Source organism: Talpa occidentalis, unplaced genomic scaffold (genome assembly GCF_014898055.3).
Source record: "Talpa occidentalis isolate TD23 unplaced genomic scaffold, MPIMG_talOcc4v2.1 talOcc4.5, whole genome shotgun sequence".
In the NCBI taxonomy this organism is placed as follows: domain Eukaryota; kingdom Metazoa; phylum Chordata; class Mammalia; order Eulipotyphla; family Talpidae; genus Talpa; species Talpa occidentalis.
The window spans coordinates 48,714,888-48,733,307 of NW_023604861.1; the positions used below are offsets into that span (position 1 = coordinate 48,714,888).

The 18,420-nt window shown below is 37.7% G+C and overlaps 3 protein-coding genes across 6 annotated transcripts in view; 2 read left to right on the top strand and 1 right to left on the bottom strand.

Moving 5' to 3' along the window:
• Positions 1–8,697, bottom strand: part of HMGB1 (high mobility group box 1) — a 117,423-nt gene extending 108,726 nt beyond the window's left edge. The window contains exon 1 of the mRNA XM_054701639.1: positions 8,563–8,697. The gene's annotated coding sequence lies outside the window, so the exon portion shown is untranslated. The remainder of the gene's footprint in view (positions 1–8,562) is intronic.
• LOC119258814 (60S ribosomal protein L36a-like) lies at positions 2,027–2,411 on the top strand. Its single transcript, XM_037527114.2, has one exon. It carries the CDS (start codon positions 2,035–2,037, stop codon positions 2,386–2,388), a length of 354 nt encoding a protein of 117 aa, XP_037383011.1. The 5' UTR covers positions 2,027–2,034; the 3' UTR covers positions 2,389–2,411.
• Positions 8,698–9,124: 427 nt separating the features above from the next.
• Positions 9,125–18,420, top strand: part of USPL1 (ubiquitin specific peptidase like 1) — a 32,358-nt gene continuing 23,062 nt past the window's right edge. The window contains exons 1-3 of one of the 4 annotated variants that reach the window (XM_037527112.2): positions 9,125–9,409; positions 14,693–14,822; positions 15,408–15,536. In XM_037527112.2, coding sequence (XP_037383009.1) covers positions 14,760–14,822; positions 15,408–15,536 — 192 coding nt within the window. In that variant the 5' untranslated portion in view covers positions 9,125–9,409; positions 14,693–14,759. The other 3 variants (XM_037527111.2, XM_054701636.1, XM_037527113.2) reach the window with 3 other exon arrangements.

The following is an 18,420-nucleotide window of genomic DNA, read 5'->3' on the forward strand; positions in this document are numbered from 1 at the left end:
CCAGAAATTATTAATTCATACAAAAACCAAAATTGTAGCTATGAACACCTTATATATTTTTAAATATATAAATTTTTAAATATATATATTTTTAAAGATTTATTTATTTATTTATACAAGCACTGGGTACAGTGAGAAGCGTGGGAGGGTGAGAGAATTCACCAGAGCCAGAGTGGGGAGGAGAACAGCCAGACAGGTGGAGGACACTGCTGAGGGGAGCATTGGGTGGCAAGAGAGGTCTGTGCGCTATGTGGGTCCCTCGCCGTGGGGCTGGGAATTGAACCGGTGCTGCAGAGGTTGCAGGCAGCTTCGCAGCCCAGCGCTCAACAGCTGCGCTGCCAGGCGAGTCCCTGAACACCTTATATGAAGTTTGCCCATAGATCACCTGAACTTTGACAAACTATGTGAAGATTATGCAAACCAAAAGTAATCCTTGATCATACTATGTGAACTGATTTAGACAAAGAGTTAGGAAGGTGGGGCCAGCAGTGGAAAACTTATCCTCTGGATATATTCTCTCAACTTATTCTCCAGCTAGAAAATAATACATTAACACACAAAAATACAAAGATTTCACAGAACTACCATTTACATTTTAACAAGTTTAATGGCATATTAAACATACTGCATTACTTGCTCTTGTATGAAGCAATGTGCGGTAACGTCATATTATTGTGATAGTCAACTTCTAAAATGGGCTTCAATGAGTTCTCCCTCTGTTATTCACACACTTGTTTAGGTCCCTCCCAAATGGTATCAGGATGGGTCTGGGCAAGAGAGAAATGATATGCCACTTTGAGGCTAGGTTAAAAAATATACTTAGATTTTTGCCTTTCTGTCAAGTCACTTGCTCTGGGGGAAAGTCAACTGCCACACTGTGAGGACTCTCAAGTCACCTTCAGATGACAGCAGCTACATAAGGAGCCTGAATTGGAATCACCTGGCTATACCACTTCCGGGTTCCTAACCATCAGTAACTGAAATAATAAATATTTCACTCTTGGGCCTCCCTGATGGCACAGGTGGTTGAGCGCAGAGCTGTGAAGCTGTCCGCAGCCTCTGCAGCACGGGTTCAATCCGGTCGGCTAGGGAGATACCCATATGGCGCGGCAGACCTCTCCTGTCTCACCCACTGCTCCCCTCAGCAGTGTATTTCAGTCAGTTTGCCTCCTGTACATCTGACCTGCACCCCGGTTCTTGAATGCATGAATAAATAAATCTTTAAAAAAATAAATATTTCTGCCTTAAGCAGTTTGGAGGATAATTGCTTAAATAGAAAAAGGTAATAAAATAATATATACTAATAACTAGTTGAAGTTATAACTTTATAACTTAGGCATTAATTATCAAAACATTCTAATGTAAGGTATTAAAAAAATCACTAATAACTATTAAGTGCCATTAAGGGTAAGAAAGGTCTCTGTACTCCAGATGAAAACTACTTAGAGTAATATTCATGGCTGACCTTTACTTTCTTACTAACTCCTAGCATAGGTGGGAGTAACTGGCCTGATAAGTTTGAAAGAAATTTTGAGGCTCAGTTACTTCATCTCTCTTTTTATTTGGGATTTGTGTGACTGTAGAGAACCACTTTTTCTGGTTTGCTTTTTTGTTACATAGTAAATTTAGTGGCACAAGTTCTACTCTTATAAACTTGAGGTTTAAATCTGCCTAATTCTGGAGTGCAATTCTAGGAGGCTTACCTCAGCCATATTTTCCAAACAGCGTTTTTTGGTAATTAAACTTACATTGCAATCTTCAATTACTAGCTCCTGGTTTTTATTTCTTAACTGGATCCAAACTTCACTGGTGGGTGGAAAGGAGTGGGGATTATTTATCAACCTCTAAATTATTAAGTACTGTGATAGGCATTTTATAGTTTACAGTATATTTGGGTATAAGCTAGCTAAAACACCAGAACCAGACTATCCTACAAATCACCCCATTTAAGATAATTTCATTTCATATATGGAAAAGTTGCAGTTCAGACAGGTTAAATATTGATAATTTGCCTAAGGTACAAAAATTAGTTAAATGACTTTCCGTGCCGATAGCACTCTCGCAAGCATGGTGAACGTTCCTAAAACCCGCCAGACCTTCTGTAAGAAGTGTGGCAAGCATCAGCCCCACAAAGTGACACAGTACAAGAAGGGCAAGGATTCTCTCTATGCCCAGGGAAAGCGGCGGTATGACAGGAAGCAGAGTGGCTATGGTGGACAGACCAAGCCAATTTTCCGGAAAAAGGCTAAAACTACAAAGAAGATTGTGCTGAGACTTGAATGTGTTGAGCCCAATTGCAGATCTAAGAGAATGTTGGCTATTAAGAGATGCAAGCATTTTGAACTGGTAAGAGATAAGAAGAGAAAGGGCCAAGTGATCCAGTTCTAAGCTTCATCATCTTTTATTACAAATAAAATCTTGAGAATTACATTTACTTAAAAAAAAATTAGTTAAATGACAGAGTGGGATTAGCAGATATTTTAATTTTTTTTAAAGATTTATTTATTTATGCATAGAAGAGCTGGGTATAGGCCAGAGGTGGGGGGTGGGGGTTGAGGTGAGAGGAATCACCAGAGAGAGTGGGGCGCAGAACAGGCATATTGACTGAAATACACTGCTGAGGGGAGCAGTGGGTGAGTCAGGAGAGGTCTGGTGCTCCATGTGGGTGGCTTCCCTGGCTGGGGATTGACCTCATGCTGCAGTAGCTGCAGATTGCTTTACAGTACTGATCCTTAACCCCTTGCACCACCAGGGAGGCCAGGTATTTTAATTTGATGAAATTGAGCCTGTGAGAAGTAAAATATTTTGTAGGAAATAAAAAAATTAGAAAGTAGCAGAACTGTGATTCAGTAAGTGGCCAAGCTGAAATTTAGTCTGCAAATCTAAAGCCTTTTAGTCTGTAAATCTAAAGTCTAAAGATTTAGTCTGTAAATCTAAAGCTACTGTCTTTTTTTTTTTAAACTGAGATAGTCTCTGCAGCTCAGGAAAACAACAAAGGTAGGGAAGCAAAAGTAAACTTAAAAAAAGAAATCAAATTGGATCATGAAAAACAGTCTACATTTTAGTGATATGGGCAGAGAGCCAAAAGAACCACCCAATGACTTAAAATTCAGTTTATTTTAAATGATTTTTTAATGATTCAAGACTTTGTCTTAATTAATTTACTCAACAATTACTAACTCCAATTAGCAATTAGTTAGAATCCAATTATTATATTGAACTATGGCTTAGCACTAGCAACTATGGCTAGCTTAGCAACTAGTTGGAAAACAACAATGTAGTTTTATGATTAGTCTCAATTTTAGAAGTGTATGTTTAAGGCTGGAGTAATTTTATTTATAACTAAGCTATCTAAAGATTGCTTTATGACAATACTTTATAAGATTTTATAGTCAATGTACTATTTTAAGGACTTCTTAAAATGTGAAACTGAATATTCATTCATTCCTGTTCTATATGCCTAGAGACTTCAGCTCTATTTTAATGTTTTCAAGAATGGAGTCAAAGTTCGACTGTGTGGGACTTCCTATAATTGAAATTAGTCACTTTTCTTCATTTCCAAACATAGTTTGTATCACTCCTTTTAGTAATTATTTTGTCTTATATAAAGAATACTTGTTTAGAAATGTTTCTACTTCTTTCAGGAATAAGGACTATGCATTATTTACCATTGTATTCACCCAGCATTTAATAAATGTCTTGCACATTCAATAAAAGCTTTTTCAAGAGTAAACTAGTATCTTCATCCATAAAAAGAAAAGCGTATGAATTACATATATATTTTCCAAATGAATCCTGAATTAACAAATATAAGAAAGTTGGGGAAATACATGCTGAAAACATTCTATGTTAGGAGTAGGTTTGGTCAGCCATGTAAACTGAGAATTGGTAATCATCAACATCATTCACCAGTAAGTATGTACCAGGAAATGTATATATAAACAGATGCAGTCCATGCCCTTTTAGAGCTCACAAGCTAGTAGGGAAATATGTATAAAAAAATGCACGGAATATATATTACCAAGGGAAGTGGTAACATGGAAAAAGTTGGGGAGGAAGTAGGAAACACCTTACTTAGACAGGACAAACAGCTTGACAAGCAAAATGTAAGGGAAGATTTGAAGATGAACAATCAATTATGTAACAAGAGGGGGAACAGCATCAGAGTAAGGCTCTAAAGGGTCATGTACTGCAATGAGACCTTCAGGAGAAATTACCACAACACATCCTCAATCTTCTGTTTTTCCAATTCTTTTGCTACTGCTTCTATCGTGGCTTCTCTTTTCTGCTGTGTTAGATTTTTCTGGCTACATTAAATGGAGGCATGAACACTAGGGAACTCAAGACTATCCATTTCCAAATACTCCTATTTCCTACCAGTTCTAAAACTGATAAATTTATTCAAAGTTACAAATAAGTCCCAATTAGGAAAATGTTTTGCTATATCAGCTTAATTTTTTTATTTGGAGTCCTCCTGAGTGCTAACACACATACTAATCCCATGTTGTGATTAGCTCAACAATTACTTATAGAATGTTAGTCACCCCAGAAATGCACTGCTGCTTTCTAAGTCACTCTAGAGCCCTAGCAGTGTAAGTGTACCTAAAACAGTTCTAAGCACTGGGCATGACTGGAGCTACATGTAATGATTACATGTAACGACTACAACAGAGTGCATGATATACTGGCAAAGTCCCAGATTAAAAATTAGAGTTTGTAGGCTCTAGTCCCAGGACTGCCACTTCATTGTGTAAATTTGGGTAAACTGTTTACTTTTCTGGAAGGCTTTATTCTTTTTTTAATTGTTGAAGTGGAACTATATAGAAACTATTTTACACATGTTAAACTATATGCGCATGGCAAAAAAATAAATTAATTTAAAAAATCAATGTAATAGTACACAATGAACATATGCCTAGGAGTAAGCATGAGGTGGAAAGCACACATCTGTTACTACAACACAGTTCTTATATGCCTCTCATTGAACATCTTGTTTTGTCACATGATTTTTCAGCTTATAGATTTATGTATTTGTTTGTTTAGGACAAGGTCCTTACACATAATCCATTTGCTTCCTCTAGGACTCAAATGAAGAAATAGTCATTCAGGTGATTTATTTTTGCTCATATGTTTACTTTAGAACCAAGTAAGGCATTGACTCCACTAAACTACTGTATAGTGGTATAAGAAGCATGTATCAAAGTTTATGGAACCCTAGAAATACACTTAAGACCCTGCTTTACAGATTTTTTAAAATGTTATTGGTTACTACATAATCCCAAAAGAGCTGTCATTGTCTAAGGCAGAGATATATTCATGTATGCAGAAACTTATGAATGAACAAAATTACTCATTGTTCAATGCTACAGTAAGTGAAAAAATAAGGTGCATGAACTATGTATAGTATATACCATCTATGTAAGAAAGGAAAGACTAACACAACATATAGTGCTTATTTGCTTGTATGTATGTAACATTTTGTGGGGGGAGAAATACATAAGGAACTGTGAACATGGGTTGCCTCCCAGGCAAGGAATGGTGGGGCTAAATTATAGGTATGGAAGGAAAACTTTCTAAGGCAAATCCTTTTTTATGTTTTGAATGGTGAACCCTGTGAATTATTAGCTATTACAAAAGAAAACACAAAATTTAGATCAATAAGAAGGTTGTTTGAAATGAAATGGGATCACATTTTTAATGGAAAACAATTTTAAGTTTCAAGGGTGAATGCCTGCAAGGTAGAATGGAATTTTAAGAGATCTTCCTTAACAGATCCATCTAAAAACTTCTCACTTTATATGTCCTGAAGCTCTGAAAATTAAGTGACTTGTATAAGTTCAAAAAGCAGAAACATTATAATTATAAATCAGATATACTGATATCTACTCTAGGACTCTAACAGTCTTCTCATTTTGTGTTGGTAAAACTGAGCCAGTGCTTGGGCCATACAGTGGGTTGTCAAGTTCTATTTAAATTTTAGGGTCCAGGCAGAAGTACCTCTGCCCACCTGTGACTATGGTGCTTCTTTTCACCAATTCTCTCCTGCAGGGCAGCAGCTCCCGGTCAGGACTTCTCTTCACTGATCTCCCTTAGCAGAGGCTGCTCTCCTCAAGGCTGCCCACCTGCAACCATGCAGGTTTCTTAGCAAACCTGTCTCTTTTGGGTCAGCTCTTCCTGCCTGCTTGTGTCTATGCAAGTGTCCTTTATTCTTCTGTCCCTTTTCCTAATAAACCTGCCCTTTAAATATAAAAAATAATAAATTTTAGGGTCCAATGTATAAAATAATCTCACTCTCTCAGACCATCAATTTCTTGTCATTACCGTAAGTCCTCACTTAACATTCACAGGCTCTTTAAGGGAATTGCGGTATAATGAAAGCAAATTCCCAAATAATGTCTTTTCATTCAACATTGGTGGAACTGTTTTTTTCCCTCACCCCAATTATAATGAAACCACACTGAGCAAACATGAGTCAGGGACCTGCTGCATACAGCTATACTTGTAAATAGGTCAGACAATCTCTATCACTACACTTATTGCATATGACAAATGTACTTTTTTCTGTCCTAATTCAACTAAATTCATTGAGGCAAGAGCTAAAATGTTTTAAGTTATTTTATTTTTTAAATATAAAATGCATAGCACAAGTATATTGCCAAAAACATTACAGTAGGTTTATAGTCCTTACCCAAAACCCAGGAACTGGATGTATTTTTTAGAGAGGACTTTCTTGGTTGCAAGGTATTCAAACCATCAAGTAACTAGTACCTCAGTACCAGTGGCCAAGGGCAATTCCTTAATCAAACACTAATATTTCTTTAGCAAAACAAATGGGATAAAGACTGCATATAGCTTCTCATTAAATTGGATATTTTGCTACCAAATGAATTTTGTCTCCAAGCTTAAAACAGGTTTTGGTTTTCAGAGCTCTCTGAATATTGAAATTTGATTATAAACTACACTCACGATGGTGATGCTAGAAAATATGGGCTAGTCAATTCAACTTTCATCTTTTTAATGAGATGAGAACAAATAATTTTACCAAGTAACTTACCTATACTTCAACCCAAGGCTGGGTTGAAGATTGCTTTGTGGTTAAGTAATCTAAACTAGAAGAGGTCACAAGAGCTGACATTATGTTAAAAGAGAAAAAGAAAATCCTAATTGTACAACATTGTACTGGTACTGGAAGCTGTTGATTAGTTAATTTAATAAAAGTTTTCTTTGACTAAAACACATGATTTAAAAGTGGAAATAGGCAAATAAAACTTTTGTCCCATATTGCTGACAAGAGGATTGAGGCAATGAGCTTTAATCCTACTGGAAAGTAAGTAAAATCTTTCGGCATCAGTGTACATAGAATGAGGTTTTGCAAATAAATTGATAAGGAGTAAGCAGTAATATATACAATTTTCTCAGCTTGGGACTATTACTCTACTATAAATGAAAGGGGAGTCTTTAAGTGAACCTCTCCAGATTGACTGTTGCATATTAGAACCCCTTATAATGTCCTACACGACTTTTTTTTCTACCTCTTACAAGGGGAAAAGATGTAAGTCAAAACACAGCTCACTAAAATCCTTTCTTTTCTTTCCACAACCCAAGCCCACCTTCATTTTGTTTGGTACTATTACATATTTTTTCCTACCTCCCCCCCGCCCCGCCCCCAAATTTTTACACTGAAAGACCATACGACCACTTTTCAGACAATAAAGTTTGATATAATTCAGTTTGGTGATGCTGACTTTTCAACCTTAAATTTTTACCTACAGCTTAAACTGAATCAATTATTTTGCTTAATTTGTGAAGATAACATCAGCAAGTGTTTATTACAATAATGCATCCCATTCTAAAATGGAAACAGCATCGATGAACATGAAAAACCATCTGAATTTGACTAGTGTTTCAGAAGGAAATACTTTCTCATACATTCACTAAAAAAAATTTTAAAAAAGGAAACCTAACTAGCTAGCTTTTACGACAATACACCAGCATATTAGTAATCTAGTACAACAAAAAAGGTAAACAAACCAGTCAAGACAAAACAACAAACTCCCTGTTGTAGCTCTTGGCCTTTTGCATTCATAAAACTAAAATTCCTTTTGCAGAATTCCTTAGGACATGTGACTTCTTTCCTCTATGCCACCCCAACAAATCATGAGCGTTATCCTGCATGTAATCATTTAGTTTGAGACCACCAAAAATACTTAACAGTCCAAAATGCCAATGGTGACTACTCTGTAAAGAAATGGTTACAAACTACAAACTGTAATTCTAGGACAGAGAATCAATAGACCGGAAAGGAATTCTGGAATATGCTGTCCCCAAGATTCACAAAACAGATTCAGAAATAGCACACGCGGTCACGATGTCCCTTCAGCCACATGACCTCTCTACGAAAGCAGTATTACAACTTAGAAAACTAAACGAGAAACACTCCTTTTCCTCTGGTTAAATCAAGGCAGGGCAGCTGAAATTAGCACAGCAGGGACAGAACCCCAGCTGACAAATCAGAGCGGGTCATGAAGAGCAGAGTCCCTGTGCTTTGGCTACTCCCCTTACCGTTAGAAGTGCTGGGAGGGAAGAAAGGAGAAACACCCCAAAATCCTGGTAGAAAAGCCCCTGGCCTCGAAGATGGGGGTTAGGGAGACGGGGAGGGGCAGCTCCGTGTGTGGTGACCCTTTGTGAACACGCATTCAATGGAAGCTCGGCTCTCACTGAGGCTTGGGGAGAGAGGACTATGGAGGCCTGGCGCGGCCCACAATCGTGGACAGAGCGGAGCTGCACGGATCGCCGACCAAAAGTCTCCGTGGCATCACTCGCCAGCTTCGGGGGGCCCTCCCCTCGCCCACCCACTCAGGGCACTCGGGGGCGCGTGGACTTCCGACACGGCTCGCGGCCGGCCGCATAGACACCGCCTATCTCCTGCCTCAGCGTAATCCCTCCGCTGCGGCCGCGCACTAGTTTTAATCACGCTCCACCCCCTGGCCGCTGGCGTCACCTCCGCCGCTCCAGCATTATTCTGCAGCTTCCAGAAACGTCGCCTCCCCAAACCCAGCCACTCACTTCATGGCGGGCTCTGCAGCCACCAGCCCCGCCCCTACTCGTTGCCGCCGCCAGCGCTCGGGCAGCCGGGAGGACGGCCACGCCTCTGCGGAACCCAACCGGAAGTGCTCGCGTCTTAGCGGTCCCGGTCACGCCTAAGTCCTTTCAGGTCCGGCGCAGAGCAGGAAGGGGAACGCTATTGCTGCGGACCCAAGCCGGAAGTTACTCTCCCCGCGGAGACACTGGTGGGGGAGGAGCAGCCTAAGGGGAACGTGGGTTGAACGTTGCATTCGGTGGTGTGGACCTCAGGCTGGAACAGGAGTTCGGGTCGACCCAGTGCAAGGAAGGGGAGTTCACGCAGCAGGTAAGAGGAGGGAAGTTTTTTTTTTTTCCAGTTCACGAAGTAGAGAAATGGGGGAGAGCTAGGTGACCTATGGGGTAGTCTACGCACTTGAAAGGACGGGCTAGACTGGGAGAGGGAAGGGGTCAGACAGAATTAGGTTGGGTGGGAAGGGTTGGTGTGTAATAGATGAAGTTGCAGATCCGTTTGGACCCAGAGGTAAACGCTGAAGAGAAACCAAAGTTTCCCCCTTCCTACCCTCCTTCCAACTAGTGGGGAGATGAGGAGGATTAACGGGAACCTTGCGCCTCCTTGAGTTTCCAAGGGTGGGTTTTGAAACTGACCTCTGATTCAGGACGACTGGGTTTGATACTTGACAGGACTAGGCATCAAAAGCCATTAAAGGCTTCAAGTCTGTCGTGGACTCACTTTTGACAGTCACGTGCTGAACCCACTTGGTCTCGGAGGGCAAGTTCCAAAGGGGGTAAAACCTCCTCTTTGAGCAGCTGTTGCTTTTGTTTTCCCCCGTTTACGCACGGGATTGTGAACTAATCTTAATTGCTTACTTTTAATTGCTGTTGCCAAGACTAACTTTACACATTAATTGCGCGCTGTTACTGGGTTCATGCTGAACTAGTAATTCACATTCTGACTTTTGGATGGTATCAGTGGCTCACTGAGATGTGAAAAAGGGAACAATTGAAGAAAGATGCCGGGGCTGAATAGGGTAAAAACTGCAAAGTCAGCTTGATCTCATAGTGCGATCAATCAATAAGCTTTAGGTCGTAGAACTACCTTTAGGTCACCCTGAGCTGTTTGGACTTTACTGTTACCAGGTTGGAATGAATAGATGATTGTAAGCTGAGTAGTGACAGACCCAGACTTGTTTTATAGAAGCATCACTTTGGCAATGATATTGGAGTAGGGATGCTATAGAAAGGGTGGGAATTTGAGAGCCTTGCACAAAACTGTCCACAAAAATTGCTAACTTTTACCGAGTAAAGAAGAGGAAAATGAAAGAATAGAGAACTATTCAAATGTTCTAGCACAGTATGTGTTTTTGGAGATTGGAGATACCGAAAGATCTAGATGACATACAAGGAGGTGCGGTTATGTTTGCAGGGAGAACAATTAAAGCAGTCATTTAGGGACAGATTGAGTTTAAGAATCATTCCAGAGGGTTGTATGTAAGACAGAGTAAATTGAATTTGGAAGACTGGAAAAGCTCACCTTTGTTACTCTTTTTTTTTTTTTTTTCCCCTGGGTAAGAGAAAAAGTCATAGGGGAGTTGTAATAATAACATTTGCATCCTGTATACAAGAGAGAGATCCAGCATGACTGGGTAACACCCATGGGACTTTAGATGCCATCTTAAATAGTTTAACTAGGATTAGGAAGGTTAGGGAAGAAAAGTGAAATCATTTTGGGCACTTACTGGAAAAAGCAAAGGTACTTCTCTTCTCCATGGAGAGGAGATAAGGGGATTAGAAGTTCCCGGAAAAGACCCTTATAGGGAGAAGGTCAGAAATAAACATTAAAAGTAACTTCCATTCAGCCTTTGGAGTCGCTTCCATGAAATAAACCCCTTGCCAAAGGCATGCTTTGGGGTGGCAGATTTTGTTCTCCTATAGTCCCACCTTTGGAACTTCCCAAGAAATTCCTCAGTTCAGAAGTTTTGTTGTGCAGTTATTTCATAGAAACAGTTCTGAGAATAGATCAGTCCAATTAAGTAATTGTGTCCAATTTGTAAAGATTATCTTGTAGGTGAGTCCAAGTTAAACCTATACTGTGTAAGCACTTTCTATGGCATCAAAGGAGAAAGATTAAAGATTGTGGCAAACCACAAGTCCAGTTGGGAGTCTTGATGGAAGCTTTGAAAGGATTTCTAAATGTTGGGGTTTGAAGCATCTTCAGATGGGGTGAGGGCAGGTAATGATTTCCTTTCATGCAGTTTGATGTCATCAGTTTGTCAGGTACTCATGAACTAGTAACAGACATTTAAGCACTTCTATCTTGATGATGTCTTTCAAGTTGACAAAGTTGTCCATCGATGGTTTCACTTATAGCAGGAATATGGGGGAACCAAATAAGACATCAGTGTAAAAAAATAATAACAGTACAAAACACAACAAAGCAAAAACAAATAATTATTAAATCAGAGACATCCTGCAGGGGAGGAGGAGAGAGAAGGATCAGAGGGAGGGAGGGAGGAGCACAAGGGACTGAGGTGACAGTGCACGGGTGCATTGGTAAAGGAAATTATGGGGAGGGGACTATACCTGGGGGGTGGGGGGAAGCAAGTATTGTTTAAAAATGAACACTGATGTAAAAAATAAAAAAATTAATAAAAAATAAATAAAATTAGTGTGATCAAAAAGAAAAAAACCCACAAAAACCAAAGTTCTCCATTTTCAAAAGGACAGTTTTAGTTTTCTGTCAATCCGAGCCAGAAAGATTGGGGAGAAAATGAAATGTTAGTTTGAAAAATAATAGCCAATTACTACAAAACTCCAGGACCCAGTCCATTTTATAGATTTAAAAAAATATATCTTAACAGTGATTAAAAAGATGAGAAAAGTTGTTACTGAAACATTTCTTCACCTTTGCTCCAATCTTACCAAATAATTACTATAAAACTTGTTTGTAAATTATGTCTAGTATCAATAAACTTGGCCAATTTTTTTGCATAAGCACAAGAAAAAAAATCTACTTTTAAAATTTTGCTGGAACGCTTAATAAAGGCTCTTATATTGAAGTCTAAATAGCCTCTCAGTAAGCAGGACCATGCCAGTGTCACCATCTGACTTTGCCTCCAAATCTTTGGGTAAGTTCCTTTCCTCTGGGGTCCCAAAATGGGTTCACAGGTCTGTCAAGGGGTAACCTTCCCTACCCTTTTCCTGATAGACCTGGAATCCTGAAAGCAAGACAGGCTGTCTTTTCTTCTGGAGTTCTGAAGTGATTCTAGATTTCTGAAAGATGTCTTGTCTGAAATACGACATTTCAGTCAAAACTTTTGTATACAGTAGTCTGTAGAAAAGAGTCTTATTGGATATATGTAAATAAACACATTGTCATGAGAAATAAGGATACTAAACTAAACGTTCACATTTGAAGGGTTGTCAGGGAGCAAGAGAAAGCTAATGTTTTAGTTCTTCTCAAGAAAGAAGTAATTTACCATTGCTGCAGGTCATAAAACCAAAACATATAATGGTATGTCCCAAAAAATCATCAAAAATTATATTAGCTTTCAATAGTTCATTCAGTCCTATGTTGAAAATATTGATGTCAACATTTTTTAAATTAAGTTTTTCTCCATAAACACTGCAATTTTTTAATTCTCAGTTTCATGACAAATCAGTAAAGCTAAAGATACTTGTCATAGATTTTTTTCTTGTGAATTTTTCCAAATACAAAGAAGACTAAATAACTTCCATCAATGGTCAGAAAACCTTTAAAATCATCCTAATTAATATGCAGTTATAATACAGGATATTTGCTCAGTTTTGTCACATATATTTTAATAACCAGGGTTTACCAGAACACATTAGACTTTAAGAAGTTTCACATATTTTAGAATACAGTTTACATACATGCTGAAAAAGGTTTAACATTTTGCTTATGACAGTGCTTCCCATGAAGTTTCACTATACCCATATTGGCCCAATTTGTTTTATTATCCTTTTCCACAAGGACAACAGTTTAATGGGGTATCTTAGGAGCCCTTACAAAACCTCCCAGTTTATCTAAAATTGCCTGAAATAATCTTGTTTTAAAAATTTACCCTGTTTAACTTAACCCCTTCTAAAGTGTTAAGTTACCAAAAAATCTGAGAGGTTTAATATTTGCTAGATTTTCCTATCTCATTTATTTAAACTTTTACTGCAAACAAGGCATTTTTTTTAAACATTAGTCATAGAACCTAATGAGTCCAGATCAGTTACTTTTTCTTGTTGAAGATAAGATCATGTGCTAATTCTGATTAGTAAACACATTGAAATATAGAATAAAGAGTATTAATACCCAACAGTACAATTTTAAAGGTATGTATGTTTTAAATTAAATCATTAAATTGTCTTAGATCCTGACATCTTGGAAAACATTTTGGGCTAGTTTCTATTATATTCCTGAGCTTAGAATTTATGTAGCTGCCATCTATAATTTATTTATATTATGAATTCTAACATTAAAATTTGGAGGGGAAAAAAAACAAAAAAAGGAAGACATAAGCAAAGATCTCCTAGTTTTCAAAAACTTTCCATGTGTTAAATGTAAAACAATTGGAAAAAACATCAGTTTATCTCCTCACATGTCTAATATTTGAGGAGCGATATTCCCATTCCTTAGTAAATCATGGCCACGGAATCTGCTTAGGTTTACAAGTTTCTTTTTATCCCTTTTTTCTTTCTTAACTAGTTAGATTCTGGAAAGGCTGCTCCCTCACCCCCTTCCCATCACCGTCCATAATTTCTGAGGTTTCAAGTTACCTATGGTCAACTTCCATATGAAATTACTACATACAATAGGTGTTTTGAGAAAGAAACATCACATTTATATAAGTTATCACAGCATATTGTTATAGTTGTTCTATTTTATTTTCATTATTACTAATCTCTTAGTGCCTAATTTATAAACTATCATAGATATGTGTGTATAGAAAGAAACAAAGTATAGCATTTGGTATACTTTATCTATGATACATATATCTATGATAGTTTGTAAATTAAGCATTAAGAGATTATATCCTCAGTTTCAGGCATTCCTTGGGGGTCTTGGATCTTATCTTCTTTAGAAATATAAAATAATATTTTGTTGGCAATTTTTAAAAAGTAACATTCTCATTTGGTGACATACTATGGGTGATTGAAAACAATGGGAATTTGTGGAGTTCTTTTGCCCTTGTCAAATAATAGTCAAAAATCTCAATGGACTTGGGGTTTTTAAAGTAATTTTCTTAGTATGATGCTGGCATACTTGTTTCAAATTGTGCATAGACTCACTTAGGTATTCAAATTCTGGTCAATGTAGTTTGCTTCAAATAATCACCTGTATTATGAAATTTGATAAATTTGCTTACATTTGAGTCTTTATGAAAACTGGTCACGTTACCAGTTTCTGCTTTCTCCCTACAGTTGCTAGAGTTATAAATAAATGTAGGTAATTTGTTTTCACTTCAAGATTACAATTTCAGAAAGTTTATTTAAGGATCTATAGTTCTCAAAATATTTAATATATATATACATCTTATAAAGTAGTATAGCTCTTTTAATAGGATTTTTATTTATTGTCTATTGACCTTTTTTTTTTCAGGGTTCATTGAAAAATCCTTAGTGATATTGACATGTTTCAAGTGACATAAATTAGCCAATGACTCGGAATGATGGATTCCCCGAAGATTGGAAATGGTTTGCCAGTGATTGGACCAGGGACTGATATAGGGGTATCTTCACTCCACATGGTGGGGTATTTGGGAAAAGTTAGTGAACTTATTTTTTGCCTCAGTGCAAAGTTGGGGGTTTTTTCCTCCTATTTTGAGACTTGAATTTGATTTTAATTTTACCAACTAACTTTTAAAAAAGTGTATCTTCCACGGAAATCTTATAGTAATGGCGAAAGATTGTTTTAATGTGTTTACCTCTGTTTAATTGATATGTGAATGTAGAAATAAAACATGAACCTTATAATTTACTATTCTTTGAAAATTTGGAGCGTACTTTTCCCCTGGCTGTTGACATTCCTTTTTCCTTTGCAAATAAAACTGATGCTATTCTTAACAGTTAAAATTTTAAGTTTTAAACTTTATATTATTTTTGGAATAAGAACTATATTTAAAACATATGCATTTCTTTATTTGCCATGTTTAAACTATATTTAAAACATATGCATTTCTTTTATTTGCCATATCTTGCCAGGACACTCCTAGATGAAAATTGTAATTTTTATCTGGTTGCTTTCCACTTAACTTTTTGTAATTTGATACAACCTAGTAATGTCTGTATTTTAATTTGCTTTCTTTCTCTTTTAGAATTCTGATTCAGCTAAAGTTCCATCAGATGGGTATTGCCCTGCTTGTAGAGAGAAGGGAAAGTTAAAAGCCTTAAAGACTTATCGAATTAGTTTTCAAGAATCCATCTTTTTGTGTGAGGATTTGCAGGTAAATAATTTTTCTTAATAGTGTCAAGGTTTTAGTTTTCTTTTTTTCACTGTTTAAATCTGCACTCATTTTGTACTTTTTAGGCTGTGCATTTTTAATATGTAATCAGAGTTTCTAGGCCTATCTGGTATACAATTTAAAATATTTTGTTATTTTTCTACCTGGTCTCCTGAGTTAGTGCATGGAGATGTTTATTTTTATTAGCATTATACTTATGAGAGGAGAAAATGCATTTCAAGATTTTTTTTTTAACCCCGTGGAGGTCCTTGTTGCCTGTTGGTATATAGTAGGTATTCAGATCTCTTTGGTTTATTAACTTTGAGACTTACTAGATAAGTTATTTTCTAAATATTGCATGCTTAAGGTTCTAATTATCTTTTAGAATTAATTAGTATTTGTTCCCACTGGTACAACTTTTATATGGGAGCTCATTAAACCACATAATCTAGATTTTTATTTTACTTGACAATGAGACTATCTCATATATATATGTATATATGCAAGATAGGCCTTCCCATTTTACAAATAAGAAAACAGATGTAGAGGTGTTAGGAATATAAGATCTTTGTAAAGTGGCAGATCTGTAATTAGAATATAGTCTTCTGGGCCTCCCCTGGTGGCACAGTGGTTGAGCGCTGGGCTGTGATGGCGCGACAGACCTCTCCTGCTGCGCCTGCTGCTCCCCTCAGCAGTGTACTTCAGTCCTTCTACGTGTTCTGCACCCCGCTCTGGCTCTGGTGAATTCTCTCACCCTCCCACGCTTCTGACTGTACCCAGTGCTTGTGTAAATAAATAAATAAATCTTTAGAAGATAGTCTTCTAACTTCAGTCACATTTTGTTTTAGGTAAACTGGCAGAATCACTAAGAATGCTTTATAAAAATGTGTGGGCATCACCCCCAGATTTTGATTCAGTGGAGTTGACCTAGCAATCTATAGTTTTATGACTTTTGAGTCACAAATTTGGAAAACATTAGACCAAACCACGCTGTTGGTGAGAAATACTTAATGCTGGCCATAACCTGAAGGAAATCTGAGACATTCTTACAAATAGAAATAAATTTCTTTTTGTATGTATTCTGTAAATTTTCTTTGAATGTCACTTGTTAGAACTTCAGGTGCTGGGATACCATGAATAAAACAATTTTTCCCTTCAAGAAGGTTATGTTGGAATAGGAAAGAAAACAGTATATTTTCTTGTGTGTGAGGTGATAAAGAATGCTATGGAGAAAAATAATACTACAGGTACTAAAGTGTCAGGGAATGGGAAGTTCACAATTTTAATTAGAATGCTGAAGGAAATCTTTGTTGAGAAGGTGACATTTGAGCAAAGATTTGAAAGGGATGAAGAAAAAGAAGCCATGAGGACATTTGAGGATCGAATATCCTAGTCAGGGAGAATAGCAGGTACAAGACCCTGGAGTCCGGCCAGACCCTGGAGTCTGGCTATTAATTTTGTTGCTACTGCAAGGAAGCCAGCAGAAATGGGTCTGAATAAGCGAGGTAGCATGATATGATGGGTCAGAAAATAATGGGGAGAGGGATGTACCAAATAGCGTCTTATAGGCTATTTTAAGATCTCCTGGCTTTTTCTCTGACTAAAATGAGGAACGGTAGTAGGGGCATCTAGTTGAAAAGCTGTTGAAATATTCCAGGGAAGCAAGCAAGCAAGTAGGGACTGAGGTGATGAGGCATTGTGTGTGTCTTAACAAATTTTTTAAATTTTAAAAACTTAGTGCCTCTGTCCATTCACAAACATTTGGATTGCTGCTGCTTCTTCGCTAATGTGAATCATGCTGCAGTGAACATGGGTCCAGCTTTAAAAAATTTTTGGATATGTGCCTTTCAGTCACTAAATACATAATTACTGCTGTTGATTTTAAAGTGTTCTTGGTTTTCTGACATATGGTAGGATTTGGGAAATAATCTCAAGGTGTACAAAGCTGAGAAGCAAGTTGTTAATTGATGACTGCACAACTAGTTGGTAACAGAATTTCTTAAGTGCAGAATATAGTATTCATTTGTAAAGAAGAAACTATTTTAAATGTGTTTCATTTATTACTGTGAAACAAATTACCTTAAGACTTTGTGACTTAAAATACTTCATGGCTTATTACTCTGTGGATTGACCAGGGCAATTCTTATACTTCACATGCTGTTGGCTGAGACAACTGAAATGTCTGCATGCCTGGCAGTTGGTACTCACTGAGAGCTCAGCTTGGGTATTCATCCAGGATCTCAGCTCTTTTCCATGAGTGTCTCTCGATAAGGCTAACTGGACTGTATGATGGCTGGGACTAAGGAGAGTTCTAGAGGACTCCATTAGGACAAGTCCAGGAATTACAGACTTCCACATTCTTCGAGCTTGCTGATGTCCTATAAGAGCCATTCACATGGCCACGCCCAGACTTGTGATGGTGGGGAAAGCTGACCATTGCAACACATGGATACCAAGTGTAATTCTTTGGTTCACTGGAGGCCACATACAGCAGTCTATTATACTTGTGTAGAGAAGGCATATTTTAAATGAGGGTACATAGTATATAAATCCCTTATAAAATATTTTGCTAGTTTTCAGACTTAAGAAAAATTCACTGATTATTTTAGTGATTTGTTTACACTTTTGATGTTTGGCTGAAATTGTATTAATGCACAGAGAGATTTGATGAAGTCTTTAAAATTCAATCGATCTGGGCCTCCCCTGGTGGTGCAGCGGTTGAGCCCTGGGCTTCTAAGCTGCCCGCAGCCTCTGCAGCGCCTGTTCGATCCCCGGCCACTGGGCGAGGGTCCCACATGGCATGCAGACCTCTCCTGCTGTGCCCGCTGCTCCCCTCAGCAGTGTATTTCGTCAGTCTGCCTGTTCTGTTTCCCGCTCTGGCTCTGGT